The 25,000-nt window shown below is 34.9% G+C and overlaps 2 protein-coding genes across 5 annotated transcripts in view; one reads left to right on the forward strand and one right to left on the reverse strand.

Moving 5' to 3' along the window:
- LOC125683113 (UNC5C-like protein) overlaps positions 1-17,922 on the reverse strand; it is a 32,310-nt gene extending 14,388 nt beyond the window's left edge. The window contains exons 1-3 of one of the 4 annotated variants that reach the window (XM_048923917.2): positions 17,776-17,922; positions 6,377-7,452; positions 4,836-4,987 (exon numbers count right to left, since the gene is read on the reverse strand). In XM_048923917.2, the coding sequence (XP_048779874.2) occupies positions 4,836-4,987; positions 6,377-7,441 (1,217 nt within the window). In that variant the 5' untranslated portion in view covers positions 7,442-7,452; positions 17,776-17,922. Of the gene's footprint in view, positions 1-4,835; positions 4,988-6,376; positions 7,453-8,842; positions 8,970-13,757; positions 13,836-16,110; positions 16,206-17,775 lie in introns of those variants that run through there. The other 3 variants (XM_056140349.1, XM_056140348.1, XM_048923918.2) reach the window with 3 other exon arrangements.
- The window catches only part of LOC125683126 (uncharacterized), an 89,016-nt gene that overhangs the window by 23,752 nt on the left and 40,264 nt on the right, over positions 1-25,000 (forward strand). The gene's annotated exons all lie outside the window — the stretch shown is intronic.

Consider the following 25,000-nt stretch of genomic DNA (forward strand, 5'->3'; position numbering starts at 1 on the left):
CGTCTATCCCCGCCTGTCCCATTCAAAAACAATGTTACGTACCTGATTAATTTACGTGAACTTATTTAATGAAAAATTCCGTAAGTTAGCGCAGAAAACAAGATCTCGTTGGCTATATTCGATATTACAACCCCGAGGGAACCAAAGAAAATAAACGGTAGCGTGGTTTGGGAAAAGCTTAGCGATGCTGACCTTAAAAGAGTAACTGCCTGAATGAGCAATCATTAATGGTGATTCATATTGTAATATTAATTCAGTAATGGTAAAATAAGATAAACGAGTTTGATAAATTCAAAAGAAGAAACATGGACATATAGTTTAAAATGCAGTTCCCAAAACTGAATGAAGAACATGCCTTGTAAATATCACATTGTAAGCAAATGCAATCTTAGAATTGATTGATTAATCAAGTTTTTAAACATGTGTTTAACCTAATTTTATATATTGCGTTATTCAATAATTTTCCAAGTCTTTGAATTTTCAATCACTAATTCTCAAACTAACAGAATGTTGGAGTTCTCCAAAAAAAAAAAAAGATATCTAAAGTTGACTCGATCAGGGAGGATGTAAAAATGAAAACAAATCTGTAAATTTAGAAAAAAAATCTACTAAATGAAGGAGGAATAGTTACACGATGAACTTTGTTTTAGCATCGAGAGAATCTATTTATTTGGAAACAAGTTAGGAACTGCTTCACATTACGCGAAAAACAACACGAATAAAAACAATGCATTACGTGAACAATAATTAGACTCCCAAACTATCTTGAAGACATTTTTCTGGTAAAAGTACAACACAAGAGACACTCTAAATTACAAAATACCTATATGTTAATTTCAAACCTACATGTATAAAAATTCAGGTGTACCAGGTGTTACATGTATTTATAAATGAGTGGAATTCCCCTCCTGTTCAAATCAAATGAAGTGAATCTTTGGGGATCTGTATGAATAAACTATAGATTAAAGAAAAAGAAAGAAACATCATGTGACGAACACCTGTAATATGATGCTAGCACAAAGCAATTGTCTTAACATCGTTGACAGATTGATTTTGTTTTGATTTGAACTGTCCACGCAACTAAGAGCTTTATCTTTAGCTGAAGGAAACTCGTTGATTTGCGTAATGTGTACAATATCAAATTTAAAGATGCCGAAATGCACGAGGTGAAGGAATAATTGTTATAGAATATGCTACATAGATTTGGTTTGATGCTTTCACTGGTATTTCTGCTTGTCTCTTTTTGAGTTTACCTGATGTTTGGTAGTAGGCAAATCTCATACTACTATTGAAGAATATGAATGATTTTCAGGATCCGATAATTACTGACCGAAATCTATGACAAGCGTGGTGTGCAAAGCATTAGAAAAAACTATTCAAATATCTGTAGAATTAAAATGTATATTTATCAAAACTTGTCCAAATTTCAGTCGTGATTCCAGCCAGGTAATTTTACTATTAATCAACTTATTGAAAAGTACAATGATATAATATGAAACCTAGATAAGGATGATACATTAAAAGTTGTGTTTTGTGATTGTTCCTAAAGTCTTCAGACGTCTCCATATGAATGTAAGATTCTCCAGTGGGACGTTTAACAATATACAACCAACCAAGCAAAGTCTTCATAACGTTTGGCACAATGGACCACTGTTTAAATTAAAACATTATGATAGCCAGGGAAATATTCATAGTTAGATTGAAAATTATATTAGTGAAATAACACAAAAAGTTAATGGTTACTCATCAACATTTAAAGGCATTGATACAGGAGTCCGTCAATGTTCAGTGTTAGGACCCTTTCTGTATGTGATATACATCAATAGCATAACAAATCCGACAAACGATATAAGGTTATTTGCATATAATACTTCATTATTAAATTTCATTACTGTAAACAATGACAGAAATGGGCTAGCCCAATCCTTGACATCTGATTAAAACAACATGATTGATCAAGGCAATGCGCTATTTGATATTAACTCTAACACAACAAATGGTAATTTCATCCAAAACAAAGCAAATCATCACATAATTACTTTTGGTAATTTAGTAACAAAATCAATAAATCAGATAAGTATACACACTTAGGTCTTCTATTTCGGGCAGATGGTGGCTGGTCATGACATCGTACATGTACATACAAGTCATATGAAACGGGAGGTGCAAATGTAACGGTTTCTTAGGATGCTCAAATACAAATGAGGTCGTGAATCTTTACGTTACGGGGTACTTTCATTCATTGGATTGGTGTTTGAATATGCAGATGTTGGTGGGGTAAGTGTAGTCAAGATGATGTTAAAATCTTGGGGGATATTCAAATAGAGGCTGTTAAGATAGTGATTGTTTATTACTGATATTCAATTATATTTTAATATAGACTGAATCTTGTTATATAACCTTCTGTTTATGTTTTTGAGACTCTGTTTTAAGTGATTATTATTGTATGTATCAAGTGGAAGGCCCTGGGGAAGAATAGTGCATGCACTAACCAGGTCACCTTCTTGAAATAAAGTATTATTATTATTAGCATTATTATTGTTATTATTACAAGGGATGATAAGCAATTCATCATGATCTGGGAGTAAACTTTATAGTGAACTTGGATGGGGAACCATGAGATTCTAGAAGAACAAATCACAAAGTGATAATGTTATATAAAATAGGTAATGGTGACAATCCTTATTATTTATATAAAATTATCGTGCTTTACACAACATCTTCATGTAACAATTACATGTATAACCTACGAAAATCTACAATTTTATCCATTTCCAATCTGCGTATGACTTCTTGCATAAATAGTTCTGCACCCGTCTCAATATCGAAAGGCTGGGACTCATTTTGTTTATATTGGCCGTCAAAAAGTATTAATTTTTGTGATAAGATGAGACCTTTTCAACTTTAGAAAATAGAAATGACAGTATTATATTCACAAAGTTCATACAATCAATTATGCAACAAATTTCAAGAACGTTGTGGTAAAATTGTCATTTCATGATTTTTGTGCAAAATGAGCTGTGTTGTCTCTTAAATTATCGCGTATCATAGAAAGTGAGTGATTACTGTAGGGCACCCGCCATGTGGCCGAGGTCTTAATTTGTGGTGATTATGAGGATAGTGTCCATTACATATTACTTTGTCCTGTTTTTACTTCTGATAGAAATGAGTTGTTAAATTGTTCGTACTGATCTAACTGTTCAAATTCTTCTAAGTGGAAAAGATGATTTGTCAACAGATGTTAATGAAAAACTTATTGATGCTATACATACTCATACATACCAAAGTAAACGCATTAATCACACTACCTGATATCTTATTACTATCGGATGTTTTTATTTTGTGTATATATGTTCTCTTTCTCAATGTTAATTTTATACATGTAGATGTATGTAACAGGGGGTCATCTAGTCATTTGCAGCATATGATCTTAATTTTTACTTGATTTTAATGACCCCCTGTACTGTATATACTTTTCGTCATTTACTAAATAAATGACATTTTCTATTCTCAAACTTGTTTTGATTTGCCTTCTTTGAGCAAAAACAAACCAAAAAACACGAGTGCAGTCCACTTGGCTAGTGCTTTTGAGCTAAGGATCATAAATGTATCTTTTTTGGTCTTGTTTTTATTTTATTATTTTTTAAAATGTAGCTTTCACTATCTAATGACTCCTATTGTATAGTATAACTGTTGTATAACTTTGTAATAATATAGAATGAGAGGACGTCTAATGTAGACTTCTAGCTTTTCTGTATTGAGTAAAATATTTATGAACTAAGGTCAACTGGACATTTAATTTCGGGGACCTAAAAGGTCAATGCCATTCGTCAAAGCGACTGCAATCTCATTTGTCAATACTCTGGTGCAGTTTCTTAATGGAATAATATATAGAAAATCAGCCACTGTCCATTATAGTGCCCAGGTAAAGTCTCATGCATTTCAACAGCATCAATGGTTTTCTCATTTCTGTTTGATTTTCAATGGACGAGTACTTGAGGGAACCCCACAATTAAGTGACGTCATAGGTTTATTTGTAGCAGTTTTAATTAATTAAAAATACAATTTGTATGAATTTTACATACTACTTTTATTAAAGTATTATCATGATACTTTAAATCATATCTGTATAATATGATTACGAAAATCAAAAAGTCAATTCGGAACAATACACTTAGATACATGTAAAAAGTAAAAAAAAAAAACACACCAAAAATCAGTTCAATAAGTGAAAACTACAAGTTGGTTCATGCACTGAATATAGTATAGATAATGTACAGTACACATGTAGTTCTAATACTAAGCAAAACAACTTTTCATAAATAGCGATGTTCCTCATTTACTATGTTACATGAAACTTTATTATGAAAATTAGCAACAGAGTCAATTGATATTGAGCATGTATGAATATTAATGCTTTTCTCCTATCTTCACACGCCGCGGGTTATGTGTGCATTTTAAATACAGAAGAATCACATTCGTTTGGACTCAAATGCCACAGGTAACCCTATATATCCTTTAAAAATTACAACCTCAATGAATTGCACGATATATAACCAGCTTCAGTGTGAAGACACAATATCCGCTAAGTCTCATCTCAATATTTACTATCTTTGTTCTTCACGAAAAAAAAAAAAAGTACCCACGAAATTAAAATGTTCTAAAGTACATTCACTACAGCCATGGTCCGGGGTTAATGACGATGTTTGTTGATACTAAAAGTTTGGGGTAGTTCAGTTTGTTTTTATACCGCTATTTAGGAAATGATACGTCTTTAATATGTATGGTTTAGGACCAGCCGTCGATGAAAGAACATTAACTCGTGCAATACTTACTTTAGTGTTACTTTGATGTCCAGAATGTCTTCGACTTGCCCATGGAATAAAAAGGCTTTCTCTGGACACATGAGTACGTGTTGAAACTGGGCCTCATTTTGAATTGCCCATTGTAAAGCACAGGGGGTTTTGTTCAGAAAGTAAACCCTTACCTGCAAATTACAAACAATTCAGTGCACTGTGTGAACAACAATTGTACATTACTACATTGTAACAAGGATGTTTTGATACAATAAAAAAAACCAATGACTTGAAATTCTCATTTTACAGGGAATAACCACTTTTAGAAAATACAATCTCCTTTGGTAGATTTATATGTACATTTAATCTCTATGTAGGTTAATTTATGTCTGAGTGGTCACTTTAAATATTTACATGATTGATTGATTGTATATTGTTTTACGTCCCTCTCGAGAATATTTCACTCATATGGAGACGTCACCACTGCCGGTGAAGGGCTGCAAAATTTAGGCCTATGCTCCGCACTTATGGTCATTGAGCAGGGAGGGATCTTTATTGTGCTACACCTGCTGTGACACGGGACCTTGGTTTTTGCGGTCTTATCCGAAAGACCGCCCCATTTAGTCGCCTCTTACGACAAGCAAGGGGGTACTGAGGACCTATTCTAACCCGGATCTCCACGGGATTTAGATATTTATAATTGATAATTTGTTGCATATTTTGATGATAGTAGCTACAGAGAATAATGATTGTAGCAAGGATGCTTGTTTGTTAGAGTAAAGCGCATTTATTTTACTGGTTGGGCGGTGTCACTGATATTCCACAAGTGTCCACCTTTAGAAAATGAGTTACCCCTCTAAAGGAGGTGTACATGTAGTCTATAAATAGCTTTATAAAGTTAGAATGACCTCTCCAGATATACCGGAAAGTATAGAATTTAACTTCTTATACTCGGGAGATCATCTAGGCACATGAACCTCTTACTTCAGGAAAAGCTTTAACAAATTACTACTCTTGACGGAAAACCTTGAAGGCATGAAATATTAATTATATAAAGTTCAATACATAGTAGTTGATTTGGAAGTGGCTGGGAATCAAGCAATGTACTTAGGGTAACCCAAAGCTATTTCTCTCCTAACATCCATTTCCTGTCTGAGAGTGTAAGTTACATATTTATCCAAAATATTTTTTATCAAAGGATATAAAATATTTTAATCAGAGGTCTTATAAATGCGTCTTTAATTAATTTCAGTACATGTAGCTAATATTTTATCCTACAGTAGTTTTGGTGCATTTATCTTAGATTTAAAAAATTGATGGATTTGACCTTATCGCTATACACATCTTCTGATTTATTGCTTGCAATATTAACCAGATTATTTCGACCCCCAAGAGTTGATTGTATCGTTATATCGGATTATTTATTTTTGATTTGCGGCACCAACATTAATATCGATGATTTACGAATGTGCAATTTACAGTTTTCATAAAATATTGTTATAGAAACACTTGGTGATATATTATCATATCATATTTTTTCGCACTGAATGAATTTTTATGCATCTCAAAAATAAGTTTACCTCATGGTGATCGATGCGCTTTTCCAGCGGATTTGAGAAAGCTGCAATTTGTAGCCACTTGGCCATTTTCAGATTTCTCAAAGGTCTTTGAATGCATGTATACAATGTGAAAGTATTAATTGTCAGTCTGCATTCGTCGGATGACAGAAAACAATTATTTTCTTCATTTTCCTGACCATATATCTCCAACCATGCTTTGTCTTCATGGAGGTCAGTTTCACTGCGCATGACGACAATATGACGTGGATCGTAAGCGCAATGGCGATAACGCAATTGGCATGGCTTATTCAGTTTAATTCCGTGAGGCCCAACAAATACCACCGGACTCACGAGAGAATCGGACACTGACATGAGAGGGTTATCGCTTAAATCCCAATTGAGAACGAGACACACAAGTTTTTCTTCTCCCTCTGGAACAGCATTGGGTGGTATCAACAACGATATTCCCATATCATCAAGCACCAAACAGTCTCCTCGTGAAGTCACATTGCGAGCCACTGACACAATAAGCTTCCCTCCCACTGTTTTTTTATTACTCCGCTCAGAAACAGCATACATGGTACCATAGTGAAATGATGACGTAGCAAAACTATTGGATGTCTTGCCTCTTTCCCTCCAAGAAATAGAAGATGTGTCCATATTATTTAAATTTTGATCTCTTTTTCGATGATCATCTAAACCTGTTGGGGACGCGTTATTTCTTGAAGGGAGGTATTCCTTTCTTGGAGGCAAAGAATTAGAAGGCACAGGAGTAGGGCGAAGAACAGACGACTGGTAATTCCGAATCTTCTGGCGAGTTCCATGTTCATCTATACTGCATCTTTGTGCATGCTGCACAGCATCTATATCATCTCTTCTGCGCGATAACTGGAACTCCCCCCAGTATGGTCTTTGATCTTGCATGCTGTCATCGCAGAAGTGTCTATTCGAGATATGAGGTTCTTTTTTTCGTTTATTACGCCGCCGACGTGAAAAACTATTCCACATAAGAAAGAGAATACCACAGGCGACGACCGTTGTTGCCGTACTGGCCCAGATGATATAACTGAAGCATGCTCCATTCATTTCTCATGCTCCTGTGAAACAAAGAATAATTTCAATGAATTCCCTAATCCCTATTAATTATCAGTCAACTAAGTAAGTTGTCAATGTTTGATCACGACATGTGATATCAGCAAAAACTCTCTTCAATAAATTTAACAGGATGCACAAAGAAACGTTTGCACAGAGCTTGTTACAACCTTAGCCGGTGATGTATATGAACACCGTCCTTGCATCACTTAAAAGTTACTGAGTACTTATGGAGACGGTGAGTATTTTTCTTGTTTCAAATTACAGGCGATCTTAAATGCATATACTTTCAAATGAAGGTATGCCAATTTTACAGTTACTACATTGTACATGTTTACAGGAGTTATGAGATACGCAATTTCCGAGTTGTCCAATAGTTCTTTCCTTTTGTGGAACTCTTACGCACAATGAGACGCAAAACATACTATCGTTCATACACGGTGGGTACAAATGTTTATCGCTGCCTTCATATATTGCCTAAAGGCCGATTATCAGACATCATGCAACCACCCTAACTGCAGGGACACACAATACATGTATTAGTAAGTTTATTAGTATCTAATAATAAAATAGCTCAAACAAAAATCGATAATCACCATTTTTCTTTAATTAAAATATCATTCGTGCAGAAAAGGAAATAAAAAACAATTTCATATTTAATTTAATGGCCTAATTAAATCAAGTATTATTCTCCATATGGTTAGTTTAATGTATACCAACGGCTGATATCAACAAAATACATGTATACACTTTCATTATTTTTATCCGTATTTACATAGCTAGTCTATATGCTCATTGTAGTACACTGAACGTACATGTACCTCTATCACAGAAGAGCTGATATCTCGGAAGTTGCGTATTGATCACTGTTCGTTATCTTCACCTTTCATATACAAGAGATTTGCATTGTTCAGCTACATGAAAGATCAGTATAATTTCATATATTTTAACTGCTAATCTGCAGAGAAGATTTAGTCAGCAAAGGAAATCACTTACCGCGATCGTAAAATGCATACTTTCTTTTTTGCTATGTCGGCCAATTGATCGAACATTTTTAAAACCGATTACCGCATAACTGATAAAGGAGAGGTTAGCCGGCTGTTTTGTTCAACATTCAGATTTATAAATAAGTTTATCAGAGACTTTAAATCAACTACTTTGTAATAACAGAGACACTTAACGGTCGTCAACAGATCAGACATTTTTTTTAACAAGATATCGTGTAATGCCATTACAATTGTGGGTGAGGCTATATTTACTTAGTCCAGGATTTCACCTTAACAAAAAGATACATTTGAATGGGTCAAAACTTTCACCTGTGTCAAAATGTACAATGAAGCACTGAATACATGTAGATTTTAGGAAGATATATTAGAAAGATTCTAAGTTACTAACCATATGAATATATCTCAGTACTCCTGTTACGAATGGATACTGAAATTATAATGGGGCTCTTTGAACGATAGCGAAATGAGAGTACCAAATCCCCGGATGCTTATACCAGAAAGCTAGAGGAAAGATATAAATGTCAAGGTGTTACGTGATTGGTCGCATTCAAGAATTAAGTTACTTGTTATCAAAAGAAATATTATAAGTATTAGAATTAATTGTCGGGGTGAGAAAATGTTGCACAAAATCGAGAAATGACTAAGGAAATTATCTTAAAAGGGGTGTATTTAAAATGAATAGTGTACATGACCTTTACTGCGGATCGCTGTGTGAATATGACCTATAAAAGAAACAGGACGCTACACATGTACAGTGTATATAGTTTTGTGGTATTTCAACAGTGGTTGGACTCAAATCAATATTGTAAAATAGATAGAGAGTAAATGGTTTGTATTGACTGGTGTATAAGTGAAATGAATTGGTACTTTTTTCCCTTTAGCAGTAAGAACACCTACAATCCATCGAAATAATTATTTTACCAAAGAGAAAAACAATGCTATTTTTGCAGCTAATATCCAGTTGTATCTTGTGGTATATGTACGTTATGGGCGTTACAGTAATGAAATAAAGTGATTAATCATGATTTAGTCTTTGTGAAGAAAAATACAATTTTGAAGAACACATTTAATTACAATAGAAGGAAAAATGAAGTTTGGTGCTTTTAAATCAGACCTTATTCAACCCCCCCCCCCCCCCCCCCCCCCGATGAATTATATCTGTAATTGTGGTAGACGGCTGTATCAATGAACATCATATGACCAAAAGAAGATTTCTTTAGCATTTACACATTATATATTCCATGACAAGTATTAGATACAATACTTCCAGTATAAAGAATATGTACACCTTCATTCTCTTACTCGCAGTGTCATTTATAAATAATGCACACAACAGGCTTACAGCTTATTGCTACAATCCTACATGTACAATGCACAGTAAATTATAGTAGATTTTCTAAAATAGAATACATATTTACTGTGCAAAGTGAAGATAACGAATAGTGATCAACTTCATAACTCCTACAAGGAATACAAAATTCAGAGTTGGACAAACACGGAACCCTGGAAATAGCAGAAGTGGGTAGGATCAGGTACCTAGAAGTAAGCATCATAATATGGCCAAGTTAGCATCCCCAAGTCTCAACTGACCTGACCATGGATAATATAATAATCATTATGTAAAAAAAACCAACTAATTGTCACAATACATAATTATAATTAAAGGAGGTTTCTGCTGCGGAAGTAGAGAAAAAGATTGTCTAAGACTTCATAAAATTTCACTATTTGACCATATTGGCCCCTATGTCTGAATCATGACCCGGCCAGGGACAATGCATTTCACAATTTTTAAAAGTACATGTTAAGGCTTCATGGATAAAAGGTGAAGATAACGAACAGTGATCAATCTCATAACTCCTATACGCAATACAGAATAGAGAATTGGACAAACACGGTCCCCTGGACACACCACCAGGGGTGGGGATCAGGTACCTAGGAGGAGTAAACATTCCCTGTCGACCGGTCACATCCGCCATGAGCCCTATATCTTGATCAAGTAAACAAGCCAAAATGGCAGACGACGGTCCTCCGAATCTGACAGAGTCGGTGTTTGATATTGTACCTGAAGAACTTGCCGACTTATTTGATAGTGATTTAACGTTAGCTGACACTTCTGCATCTGTGGACAGAATTCACTTGTTTATAGATGAACAGAAAAAAGAAAACACCGTGAAATCGACCAAAAGAGATATTAAGATTTTCACGCAAGCTCGTGCATTTTGACAGCCAACTCGTGCCAATATTCACCAATATAAGTTCAATAACCCTATAGTATTGGCGAACTATATCGTTATAACGACTATATAATTTGCGAAACGCTGACTTTAAACGAGACTGTTGAAACCCTGCACCATCAACTTGTTTGTCATATGATATTATAACCATGCATTCAATTTATCTTAATATATATGTCCATATTGGCCCCCACTCTTTAAGTCAGATGCCATGATTTTCACAACTTAAGTAGATGGCATCGCAACTATGCATTTTTTTGGGTTTCAAACATATGTGGGAGGAGAGAAGATTTTATGAGATTTAAGACATCTCACTATATGGCCATATTGGCTCCACCCTAGGACGTGAATGCCTGACCCAGAGGTCATGGATTTCACAACTTAGGTAGAGAGCTTCATGGACATTATAACCATGAATTTAGTGTATCTAAACATGTCTGAGAGTAGAGAAGAAGATTTAATACCTAGTGAAGCAAGGTTCTTAAGGCAGCAAGGCTTTAAAGGTAACACGTATGTAAAAAGAAAGTCAAAATCAGCAAAAGAAAAATCATATCTTCATACATTCACTGAATATTTTGTGATCCTTATGGGCGTCGCCATTTTTTTTTTTTTTACTCATTATTTGTTTTAACAGTTATATGTATTCGTATTTTAATTTTGAATGCCAAAAATAAAGATTCTAAAGTGCGATTCGTAATTTAAACACCGGATTTGTTCAAAATGAATGGTATAATAATTCTTTTAGCAGATTTTAGCAAAATCACAAAATAGTAAAAAAAAAAAAAAAACAAACCAGTAATACGACTAAATAGTGAATTTCTTAAAATATGCGATACATATACACTTACTTTTTATTAATTTTAATTTTTTAGATATATTTGTTTATTTTCAGCTGTGTTTTAAATTAAACAAGAGGCCCATGGGCCTAGAATCACTCTTCTGATACATTGTAGAACAGGCAAAAATTCTCACTAAGATTCATCAATTAACAAAGTTTGATGATGTTAAGTATAATAGTACCTGAAAATTTAAATATAACTGTCCAAAAGTAGGTCAAGGTAACCTACTTTTGGTTGACACACTGAAGACTCAAGATGCATTCACTGACAAGTCAAATACACTGTAGTATTCAAATATAGCCGTCAAATTCCAAAAGAAGGCCACAGTGACCTACTTTTTGGTTGACACACTCCAAAGACTCAAGATGCATCAACTGACAAAGTTTGATAATAGAAGTCAAACAGTATCTGAAATATTCAGATATAAACGTCAAATTTCAAAAGTAGGTCACAGTGACCTACTTTTTGGTCGACACACTCTGAAGACTCAAGATCCATCAACTGACAAAGTTTGATGATTGTAAGTCAAATAGTATCTGAAATATTCACATAAAGCTGTCAAAATCCAAAAATAGGTCACGGTGACCTACTTTTTAATCAACACACTCTGAAGACTCAACATTCATCAACTGACAAAGTTTGATAATTGTAAGTCAAATAGTATCTGAAATATTAAAATATAGCCGTCAAATTCCAAAAGTAGGTTATGGTGACCTACTTTTTGGTCAACAAACTATGAAGACTCAAGATGCATCAACTGACAAAGTTTAATGATCCTAGCTTTCATAGTGCATCTAAAATTGAAAATGTGAAATTTGAATGTCTGCAAAATTCAAAAAGTAGGTCACTGTGACCTACTTTTTAAAAAATAAATATGTTTCGAGGCCTCTAGACACATCAACTTACAAGGTTTGGTGATTCTAAACCTCTCGATATCTGAAATAACTACCTTAAATGTATTCATAAATTATTAGCCATAAAATTCAGAAAGTAGGTCATGGTGACATACTTTTCACATGACGCACTTTAAGGTCCCATGATCCATCAACTGACAATTTTTGATGATCATAGGCTCAAACGTGTCCAAGATACGCATCAAAATCCATTTAATAATAATTACCTGCGAAATTCAAAAAGTAGGTCACCATGACCTACTTTTGAGACAACATGATATTAGGTCCTAAGATGCATCAACTGACAAAATTTGATGATCCTAGTTCTTATACTAAGCAAAATATCAAAGTTTTAACAAAACAAAATTTAAGGTCAACTTTGAAGTGACCTTTACATCACACCCTTTGCCCCAGGATGAAGCCTTGAACAATTTTTTTTTATCACAACCTATTCTCATCCTTATGCATAAGTTTGGTGATAATTTGCCCAGTGGTTCTTGAGAAGATTTGTTTTTAGCAACCACTACTTTTGTTTACATTTTCCTAATTATCTCCACTTGTTAAAGGGTCACAACCCTAGTTTTAGTAAAAATAAAAGCCCTTGGGCTAAGGATACCCTGTGACAAATTTGACAAAAATTGACCAAGGGGTTCTTGAGATATAGCCCTTTTTCCAAAAAGTTGACGCACACCGCACGCCAGACATATGGCCATATGATTAGATCTTTGAACCTTCGGCTCAGAAGAGCTAAAAAAAAACCGGGATGTATTGTTTATAATTAAAAAAAAAAAACCCACCTAAATGTGACGTCATAATGCACTGTTTACGTCGCTGGCGTTATATTCCCTCGTTAAATAAATACAATGTAGGCGGGTTATGTAGTTATCCTGATATATTCTCCCTTTAATATGTAATATTTACATAATGACACGAGATGATGTATACAAAATATCGTAGAGTTATTGCACATGAGGAGGCGGAGCCTTCCGAGTGTGCAACAACGAAACGATATTATTTATATATGATCAAGCTGTCAATCATATAACTAATGTATGCCATGATCTTGTCACTGACCCCTTCCCATATATTTGTATTCACTAATAAAAAGAATCAATTTGCAAAACCTGATTTACTCAACGCGATATGGAAATTGTGATTTTATTATTTTTTTTAAAAATTATTTATTGTCTTGTGAAAGAATCCTGCACAATCTTGTCTTTGTGAAATTTGTATGGCTTCTCCTACCTCCTTTATGAAACAGTGGGATATCAGTAATTGGATATCGCATATGTGATAACATGAATATCGCCACAATTTTGATAAAATGTGATATATACCTTTCTAAAGATCAATGAAACATGAGGCCCACAGGCTTTATCGGTCACCCGAGTACTAGTGAAAAAGTATCATTACTCCCAAAGGCTATGAAATCTAGAAAAAAATAATGTTCTGAATATCTAAGCTAAATTCTAATGTTCAGCAACAGTATAAAACAAGATGTGTTCTTAAAACTTCAATGCCTTCAAAAGTGCATGCCATACACTGATGAAAGGCTTTAAATGATATAATAGGTGTATTAACATTAAAAGTTATGACTGATTTGGACCCATCCAAGAGTCGAATCCCTGGGTTGTAAAATTCACCATTTTTTGTACATTTCTTTTTTGCTGTTCCTAAGTATGCATTTAGATTTTATACAGTATCAACAAACTTACTCTTAAATACTATATACTAGGTTTGGTCCCACCCTAGGGTCAGAACCCCTACCCCCGGGATCATCAATTGTTTCACACATACACATTATATAGTAAGTTTGGTCCTGCCCTGGAGTCATCAAATCATCATGGGTCATGAAATTTACAATTTTGGTAGAGGCCTTCCTGCCTTACATCACTGTACATTTAGTTTTTCTTAAACATGTGCGGTTGTAGAGAAGAATATCTTTGAAAATTGGTAAATTTTTGCTCGGCCACTAAGGCCCCAGGGGTGCAGGAATCCCGAAATTTATAATTTATGTCCCCCTTGTTCTAAAGATGCTTCATACCAAATTTGAAAAGAATTAAAATGATAGTTATCAAGAAATTAATTTTTTTTTTATTGTTCACACATTTAATACATGTAACTGACCATTTTGGCCCCACCCTGATATTAAAACCCCTACCCCTGGGTTCATCAAATTTACAATTTTAGTTATCTATTGTTTCAATTTAGTATCGATAGCACAAAAGAAAATGTTATTTAAGTGTTTTACACATAAACACTATATACCAAGTTTGGCCCCACCCTGCGGTCAGAACCCCTAAACCGGGGGTCATGAAATTTACAATTTTGGTAGAAGCTTCCTTGCTCATCATTACTATATACTCATCTTCCCTTCTAGATGCCCAGGAGTAAAGAAGATTTTTAAAGAAATACATTAATTTTACAGTTTTTACCCCAAACTTAAGGCCCCTTAGGATGGGGGGGGGGGTCATGAAATTTACAATTTCCGGTCTCCTTCACCTACAGATGCTACATACCAAATTTGGTCAAGATTGGCCCAGTAGTTTTTGGGAAGAAGCAATAGCAATAGGTCACCCGAGTGTGAGTCAGGTGACCTAAAAACAGTCGGTCATGGGATAAATAATTATCACTTGGGACACGCCCAATGATCATTCAATGTTTCGCTCGGTCCAATGGTCACATCGTATATACATATTACATTTTCATTAGAGAACTATATTGGCCCCATATTAGAGTCTAAATCCTTAACCCAGGGCCATGATTTTCACAATTTAGGTAGAGAGCTTTATGGACATTTTAACCATGCATGTAGTTTTCCTCACACATGTCTGAGAGTAGAGAAGGTTTTCTAAGATTTAATGATTTTATATCTTTACTCTAAGGTCATATTCGCCCCAGTCTAGAGACTGAACTCCTGACCAAGGGGCCATGAACCTCACAATATTAGTAAAGGGTTTCATGAACGTCATAAACATGCATTTGGTTTTCCAGATTTAATATGGCATGCTTTTTGGCAGTTTTGGCCTCACTCATGAGGACCTGGGGGAACTACATGTACATGCAAGATCATAAATGTCACAATTTACTTTTTCTTATCTAAAAGAAGTTTCACACCAAAACTAGTAATCATTGGCCTCGTAGTTTTCAAGAAGTTAAAAATGTAAACGAACGACGCCGGACGAAGACCAACGACAGTAGGTACATGTACTAGGTCACCTGAGTAAATCACGTGACCTAAAGATAAATGATGCACATCTCCAATGTTTAGTAAAATACTGTACATTGTTTCATTAATAATAGAGGTATATACATAATTTTATAATTACGAAGTGCATGCATTAAGAAATATATATTATTTGAAAAATGAATAGCTCTTCCATAACAAACTAATATACTTCATAAGACCATATCACAAAATGCATTAAGCTTTACATAAATTGAAAATTTGGAAGAAAGATTGCAAAATTTGTCCTAAATAAAAATAAGGTTTAAATAAATACAAAAACATGGTACTTCCAACTGCTATGGCAACACAATGACTCATGATACTTTCACAATACGTTTCGCTTATCAATGGCAATTTGTATTTCCTTTCCAATTTATCCAAAATAGGAGGTTATATACAATACGTGTTCGTTATCAATGTGCAGCGTTTGAATAATGTTAACTTTGAAAATGTCAAAATACCTGGGTACCCTAGAGTGACTCCTAGACCCGTGATCGCCTTTGGCGACACAGGTAAAAAAAGATCACTTCATCAATGAAGAACACCTGTTGAAAACAGTGTTTAAAGTCCAATAAATATCCCGGAAGATCATGTTTGCATGTTATTCTTACTGGTGATATTTATTACATTTTCCAATCAACTTGAAAGACAAATATTTCTTTCTATGTAATTTTGAAATATAGCCCCTACAGAGCGGAAATCTGAGATATTATATTGTTTTCTTTCTCGTCTTTCGAAATTTCCTTAAACAAGTTCCATCTTATTTGTATACAGAAAATATTTGTACAATGTACCTCGCAGACGTCAAATATTTATTTTGACTTTCATTCGAAATTGCTCAATATTTGTACCCGTACCAGCAAAACAGAACCATCGGTGAACAATGATATTGATAATGAAACAGATAAATAACTGATTTGGCGGTAGATGCCTTAAAAGACAAAAATCACATTGAAGACGATTCATCGACAATACGTACACTTGATCCAAATTCTGACAAAGCCTGCCTTTCGGCAAAGTATTTTTATCACATGTTCACCCCTTTATCCAGTGGATGTCACCTATTACATCAATCTTAATTATTACACTGTTTTACTGGGCAGTTTGTGAGTCACTAACAAACGTAAATTTCACGTATTTTTTTTTAACAACATGTCTAGAAGCAAAAAGTAATGTAAATGAATAGGGGGTGGGGGGGGGGGGGGGGTTGACATGTGAAAAAAAGAATATCCCATGATTTGTGGTTTGATGTGATTTATATCCAACTCCTTGTGTATTTTCTATCCCCTCGGAAAGCCATGTGGAGATGTCACCATTGCCGGTGAACGGCTGCATTTAGGTCTATGCTCGGCGCTTATGGCCTTCGAGCAGGGTGCTACACCTGCTGTGACACGGGACCTCGGTTTTTGCGGTCTCATCCGAATGACCGTCCCATTTAGTCGCCTCTTACGACAAGCAAGGTGTACTGCAGACCTATTCTAACCCGGACTGCACGGTGATAGAAAAGTAGAAAACACACAATTCGTTGAATATAAATCATGTCAAACCACAAACTATGGGAGTTTTTTTTTTATCTATCTACATGTATCTATCTCCATATAAAGTTTTTTTTTCTTCTTCTTTCTGTATGGTACTTTACCACTTTACGTGTATTTTCGTACCTTGTGGTGCAAGGACGTCCTATGTGATTAATATAAATATTTACAGGTGCATTTCAAAGTTTAAAATCCAGGTTATCTATGGTCGGATACTGATGGACTGAATCTGGCACTTGAAGCTGTCTAAAGGTGTTGCATTGACAGCTTCAGATGGTAAAGAGTTCTGAACCCTAATCCTGTACATTTCGGTCCCACTAACAAACTAAAATCGGTATGCGTTATTTTGTTTGAAAACTTTTCTTTTGAAATAAGTTTAATCCCTGACGCACTTTAATGCATCGTCAAGGCCCACGAGCTAAATGAAGGAAGACAAACATACGATAGCGTAGTTTACCGATCAACCCCTAAGTTATCGATCTTCCACTATAAACTGTGGGAAACGAAATACTTCGGGTAAATCATCGTAATGTTTCGTACAGTGGCATAGACGGAGGAACAATATGTATAGATACATGTATATGGCCTTACCTTATATTTCCCACGAATTACTACATCCACAGTAATATTTCAAAACTAACATTTCTTCTACGTCATTGACTAAATTGTTAAGGGATCGAAAGACTGGCCAATGGTAATTTTACTTCCGGCTTCGTATGTGCATTTTTATCAAATTTCTATTTATAACTACCCTTACCTGGTACACCTTAATGATAAAACAAGGTAGAAAAATTAAGCGGAACTACCAACTATTATCACCGGATTGAATACTTCATAGTAAAGTGTACCAGGTTTTATTTAAGTGATAAGATTTTATCTGAGTTAACTTACTTTATGCCCAAGCTATAAGCGTTGCCTTCAACGAAGCTAGTGTTTGGCCAAAGAGAAAACCAGTTTGTGTTTCCATAATTGACATTTATTTGAAATGACGAAATTCAATTCTTGTATAAAAATACGGAGAGGCCAATCCGGACACAGAAAACAAACCATCTAAGCCCAACAGATTTTATTTGGGTTAAAGATCTGAAGAAGAATCTCCCAGTAAATTTTTCATAACATGACATAACCGCGATCGTTTGGGTCATCCTGCAACAGGATATCCAGGATATCTTCAGACTTCTTCATCTGACATCAGGTCTCGTTTTCAAGATGTAAAATACAATACAAGCATTTGTTGTGTTTTTTTTTTCGATGAAACGGACCAATAATGGTTTTATACTTCTTTTTTTAAAGCAGAGAATACCTGGCTGATTATTTCATACATATATGTATATTGTTTTAGTGTATCAAAAAGTATTCATATTACCAACAGAGGACAATACAAATAGTTTTCATTACTTTATTGTGCGATGCGCGTCGATCGCTTTCAGCGCCGACGTTTTGTCGCTGATTTTAAAGAAAACCGCGCAGCATGTCCCAATTTCATTTTATTGTAATATAAAAACTACCAAGAATTACAACACGAATAAGGGCCCATCAAAATGAAAATTTCCTCTACTTTTACATGCTGTATTTACTTTTCCCTATTTCCATATATGCATATTGGTAAAACGCCGATCTGTTTAAACATTGAGAAATAAAATTGTAAGAAAGCGTACATGTGCAAATAATAGCTATTTTCTTATAACTTTGCCAGGCATTAGAGATAATTTTTATATGTTCTGAAAGCAGGGAATATATGCTTTTCAAAAATAAAAAAAAATAACGCATTCAAACGGGAGATTAAAAAAACCGTATCGAGGGGGGGGGGGGGGGGGATGGCCTTGCGACAAAGCGTTGCGTCATATTTAGACGAAGCCATCTTTCGCTTTAAATGCTTTTATTAATTTAATGGCTTTATTTACTTAACTGATTTTTACATAGTTAAAAAATAGAGAAAATTTCCAAAAATATGATATATAGATCATATATCTTATGACCGTAGTTTGAAAGATTTAGAGGCACTCCTTTTGCGCTGTCCTGTTTTTACGTGCCACCGGTCAAATTGACCGATACGGTAGAGAAGGGGTTAAGAATATAGCACATGTGCAAGTTTATACTAAGTAAGGAAGTAATTTCTGAAAGTGACTAGTGGATATAATAAGTAATTTCTATATGTGACTTGTGGTTATAATATAATAACAGATACGTAAATATAAATAATATAATAAATATATATCCCGTCTATTCGACTTCCAAGTTACTTTCACCTCGAAAATTATATACAGACTGCGTATGAATAACAATAATATTATATCAATGACAATATTGTTTTTGTCTCGCTGACTATAACATGTGCCATGATTTTTTTTTTTTACATTCATGCATTCTTACATTCATACCTTAATGATAGAATTTGCCTATCTGTAACAAGGATGGATATTATTTCATTCATATCCTCCAATGTCAGTTTTTTGGAGAATGGCGAACAAATATCTGTATAAAAATATTTTCATGAACCAAACTTTTACAAATTTTCTGAATTATTGTCAACTGCTGACTCCCATGTACTTGTCAAATTGTGTAGTTTCATTTCTAATACATAATGTATATGACCAAGTCTGCCCTTCATAATTCATTTCAATCGCCTGAATTCACACTGCTCTTTTCAAGCCTGCCTTGTATATTGTCTTCATTTGTATATATTGTTCATGTGTATATAGAGAACCTCATGCACCATAAAGTGGTGTAAAACTGAACTTGAAATTTTGATGACATTTACTGAAAGACAGTCTAATTGAGATCTTTAAACATATGAATAAAGTGTATTTTGTCTTCTGTTGACTCATTCTTATACACAATGCATAGACATTCTTGTAGCGCTCCCTCTTGGTATCAACCTATTTCAAGATAGTGAGGTAAAAATTTACACGGGAAGGGAGATATTGTAAACGGCTCAAGTTTGATTGTTAAAGGTCACAGGAGACGATCCCCCCCCCCCAATATCGTTTTGCACGAAAATGTGTTCTTATACATATGCAAATAAGTCATTCAGAAAAAAATCGTAAGGTTAAGTACGCCATAACTAGCAATGCATCAGATTCACTCATGGATGCCGTCGTATTACATCCGAGATCTATGTCGAGTGTGCGAGACATTCGAGGAGTTCCGATCAGGTAACAGACACTACAGATCATGGTGACTTATCTCCCTTGCTTGATGACGTCAAAAGAGACCAGCTTGAAGCAAAAGTCAGGAGACATTTTCTCTAAGAGGGGGAGAATGTCACAGGATGAAATAATTCATATTTAACATACTAATAATTTCATTACGTTACTGATTTCATCGTAAGTCGTTTCATTTCATTCATATTCATGGGGATGAACGCTGATTGGTAGAGAGAGGTGTGAAAGGTCAGTATGGTGTGTCTGTGGTTGTGAGTATCTTGTGAGTTGTTTTACTGGTTTGGTGCTATATAAGCAAGATTCGCGCCAATTCCAGAAACTAACCCAGCAACACTCCATACCCGGACTGAGTGACTTATTATTCACGTATTGTCATATCAAAGAAACTAAGTTTTACTACAGTTTCTGTTCTTCCGAGTTTACGGTAAGAGTTTGAATTTACTCTATTGGTAACTATTTATCTATTACATTAATTTATAAATATTTTGAAATCATTATTTTAATATAACTAAAAGTGTGAATGATAGAGTGAGAGAGAACTTAATTACATGTATTTTACATATTTTTAGATCATCCTCCAGAATTAGGATATAATAATAAAGAACTTTAGAACCCGAACCACCAGTGTGTTTTAATTTAAATACATGACGGTTACAATGAGACCAGCTTGAAGCAAAAGTGTAACAACTGTGGGTTTTATATAGCTGCCTTAAGGCTACACAAATACGCATCATATTGTCAATAGCATACAATATTACATGTAAGTCTATTCTTTATATCATTAAGTCTATTCTTTATATCATTAAGTTTATTCTTTATATCATTAATGGCCGGTTGCGTATCTCGGGTTTAAACCCCCGATCATTGATATTTGGCCACTTGCATACGTCAAGGTTAAATCTGGATCAGAGTAATCCAGACTTAAGCTTAGCTCCAATTTTCTGATTCACTTGCAAACTACTGATACTCAGGTGAGATCAGCTCAGTATATACTCTAGTTCTGAACCAAGCAGTAGGCAGGTTGACAAAGAATGGATGAATATTTTGAAAGAATTGATATGGTGAATTATGTGGAAAGGCTCATAAGAAAAGAACAGGTAATAAGAGATAGACAGAATCCATTTTTGTTTTATTCTGAAGAAGAATTCATTGACAGATTTTGATTGAGTAAAGAATGTGTAATGTCCATATTACAAGAAATAACAGAAAAACCGGAACCAAAGCAAAAGAAAGTTTGTGTAATTTCTCCTCTCAATCAATTATTGGTTGCATTAAGATTTTATGCAACGGGAAGTTTTTTTTAGTTTCGGGAGATTTGTCTGGTGTACATGAGAGCACTGCTTCACGAATCGTTACGAAAGTATCAAGGGCACTTGCATCTCTTTATAAAAATTACATTTCCAACCGGAAACAAGCTTTTAGAAAAACAGAGAAATTTTATGCAGCAGAGCTTGATATGTAACAGAGAAATGAAATTAGAAACAGAAAAGTCCGAACGGACGGACGTACAGACATCACTGTACCATGATACGTCCCGTCTAAAGACGGACGTATGTATAAATACATACCGATTGTTAAGCCTTTCTTGGCACACTGATTTTGACTGCGGATAACTCCGTTTACCTAATCAGGATATAGGGCTCACGGCGGGTGTGACCGGTCGACAGGGGATGCTCACTCCTCCTAGGCACCTGATCCCACCTCTGGTGTGTCCAGGGGTCCGTGTTTGCTTACTATCTATGTTGTATTGCTTGTAGGAGTTATGATATTGATCACTGTTCGTTATCTTCACCTTTCATGCATCTGTGCAAACAGTGGTCACATACGCTATTAAACTGGTGAATCTTTTTTGCACCCCCCCCCTATTTTCAGTGGCTGCTTAGTAACACCCTCGGGCAACTAATGTGCATGCTTGGGGGCCATAATGTGGCATTCTGGGAGTTATATAGAACAGTAGTCTCGAATTTCATTTTACAGTTAAATCCCTAATGATGAAAACTTTACACAAGTGATAAAAAGCTCGTATAGTCCCCAAATAGCGAGAAAACACCAGCTCGATAACATATTAAATGTCTATCAGACCGTATATATCTCCTATTTACATGATTTTAGATGGTTTTTAATGTCTCCGCAACATCAAACTGTCTTCAATTGGGAAATAAGGTGATGTGGTATACTTGTTTTTATCAGATAAAAAAGTGCAGGAAAACTTATTTTCCATTGAGTCGTATAGTTTTCTAAAGAAATATATAAAGTTACATATTCATTAAATCCAACAAAACAAATTAAAGTTTTATACACTTCTGAATCCTCACCCCAATGACTTTCCAAACACAGAAGAGCACTATATACCCTTTTCGATTCCTACACTAAAGTGTGACAAAGGGAGTAACTAAAATTAGATGAACTTGCATATTTTCTTACTGTAATTTATATTCATAGTTTAAGAATTTAAATCAATCAATAAACCTTTGAATTCAATGGAACAAAATTTTGAAATTCACATACATGGAAAGTGTATGTAAAACTTAAACGGTACCAATTTTGATGCACCAGATGCGCATTTCGACAAATAATGTCTCTTCAGTGATGCTCAGGCCAAAATTTTGGAAATTCGAAATGACAAAAAAACATGTAAGAGCTAAAAGGAAAACTAGAGTGCCAAAAAAACTGGAGCCAAATTCGTCCAAGGATCAGAGCTATGCATGAGGGAGATATAATCCTGAATTTGAAAAGAATTTCTAAATTTCATCCCAGCAATTAAATATACATCCGTATTTTCAAGCTAGTAACGAAGTACTTAGCTACTGGGTTGTAGAGACCCTCGGGGACTAACAGTCCAGTATGACTTTTTAAAAAAGCCCCTTCATGTATAACCACTATGCAATGTATATTGTAGACTGTATCAGCACAAGAAGGTTTACAATAAGTTCGATATTTCAATAGCCAATGAATAAAATTCATTTTTATGTAAAATTAAACATTCATTGAGATATATGTCAATTTAATTATGCCAATTTTTTTACAATTGCCTTGTTTTTATAAGTAGCTGTATTTAAAACAATTTACAGGTAGCAATCTGATTTTTATTTTGCGCCGGGTTAATTATAGTACACGTTCTATGTATTCCCGCCTCGCCACTCTGTAGTCCCCAAGATGATTGAAAATCGTATAGCTATATATTACAATAAGGAATTTTGTATTGCAATATATCGCAATATTACAACAATTATTATGAAATAAAGACAAAAAGTAATTATTTTTGGGTTTTTAGCTCACCTGAACCGAAGGTTCAAGTGAACTTTTCTGATCACATTTTGTCCGGCGTCCGTCTGTCTGTAAACTTTTCCCATTTTCATCTTCTCTCATGAACCACTAGGCCAATTTCAACCAAACATGGCCAAAAGCATCCTTGGGTGAAGGGCTTTCAAGTTTGTTCAAATGAAGGGCCATGTCCCTTTCAAAGGGGAGATAATCACAAAAATGCAAAAATAGGGTGGGGTCATTTAAAAATCTTCTTCGCAAGAACCACTGGGCCAGAAGAGCTGAAATTTACCTGAAAGCTTCCTGCCATATTGCAGATTTAAGTTTGTTCAAATCATGGCCCCCAGTGGTAGGATGGGGCCACAAGGGGGAATCAAAGTTTTACATACAAATATATAGGGAAAAACTTTAAAAATCTTCTCAAGAACCACTAAGCCAGAAAAGCTGAGATTTACATGAAAGCTCCCTGACATAATGCAGATTCAAGTTTGTTCAAATCATGGGCCCCTGGGGTTGGATGGGGCCACAATAGGGGATCAAAGTTTTACATACAAATATATAGGAAAAATCTTTAAAAATCTTCTTCTCAAGAACCACTGAGCCAGAAAAGCTGATTTTTACATGAAAACTATCTGACATAGTGCAGATTCAAGTTTGTTCAAATCAGGGCCCCCGGGGTAGGATGGGGCCACAAGGGGGGATCAAAGTTTTACATACAAATATATAGGGAAAAACTTTAAAAATCTTCTTCTCAAGAACCACTAAGCCAGAAAAGCTGATTTTTACATGAAAACTATCTGACATAGTGCAGATTCAAGTTTGTTCAAATCAGGGCCCCCGGGGGTAGGATGGGGCCACAAGGGGGGATCAAAGTTTTACATACAAATATATAGGGAAAAACTTTAAAAATCTTCTTCTCAAGAACCACTAAGCCAGAAAAGCTGAGATTTACATGAAAACTTTCTGACATAGTGCAGATTCAAGTTTGTTCAAATCAGGGCCCCCCGGGGGTAGGATGGGGCCACAAGGGGGGATCAAAGTTTTACATACAAATATATAGTTAAAATCTTTTTCTCAATAACCGCTGAGTCAGAAAAGCTGATATTTACAAGAAAACTTTCTGACATAGTGCAGATTCAAGTTTGTTCAAATCATGGCCCCTGGGGGGTAGGATGGGGCCACAAGTGGGGGGGGGTCAAAGTTTTACTTACAAATATAGGAAAAAGCTTTAAAAATCTTCTTCTTAAGAACCATTGGGCCAAAGAAGTTGACATTTACATGAAAGCTTTCTGACATAGTGTAGATTCAAGTTTGCAAAGGGTAGTTTGGGCCATAATAGGGACTAAGGTTTTACATGCAAATATATATGGAAAGTCTTCAGATATGGG

Source organism: Ostrea edulis, chromosome 6, assembly GCF_947568905.1.
Source record: "Ostrea edulis chromosome 6, xbOstEdul1.1, whole genome shotgun sequence".
In the NCBI taxonomy this organism is placed as follows: Eukaryota; Metazoa; Mollusca; class Bivalvia; order Ostreida; family Ostreidae; genus Ostrea; species Ostrea edulis.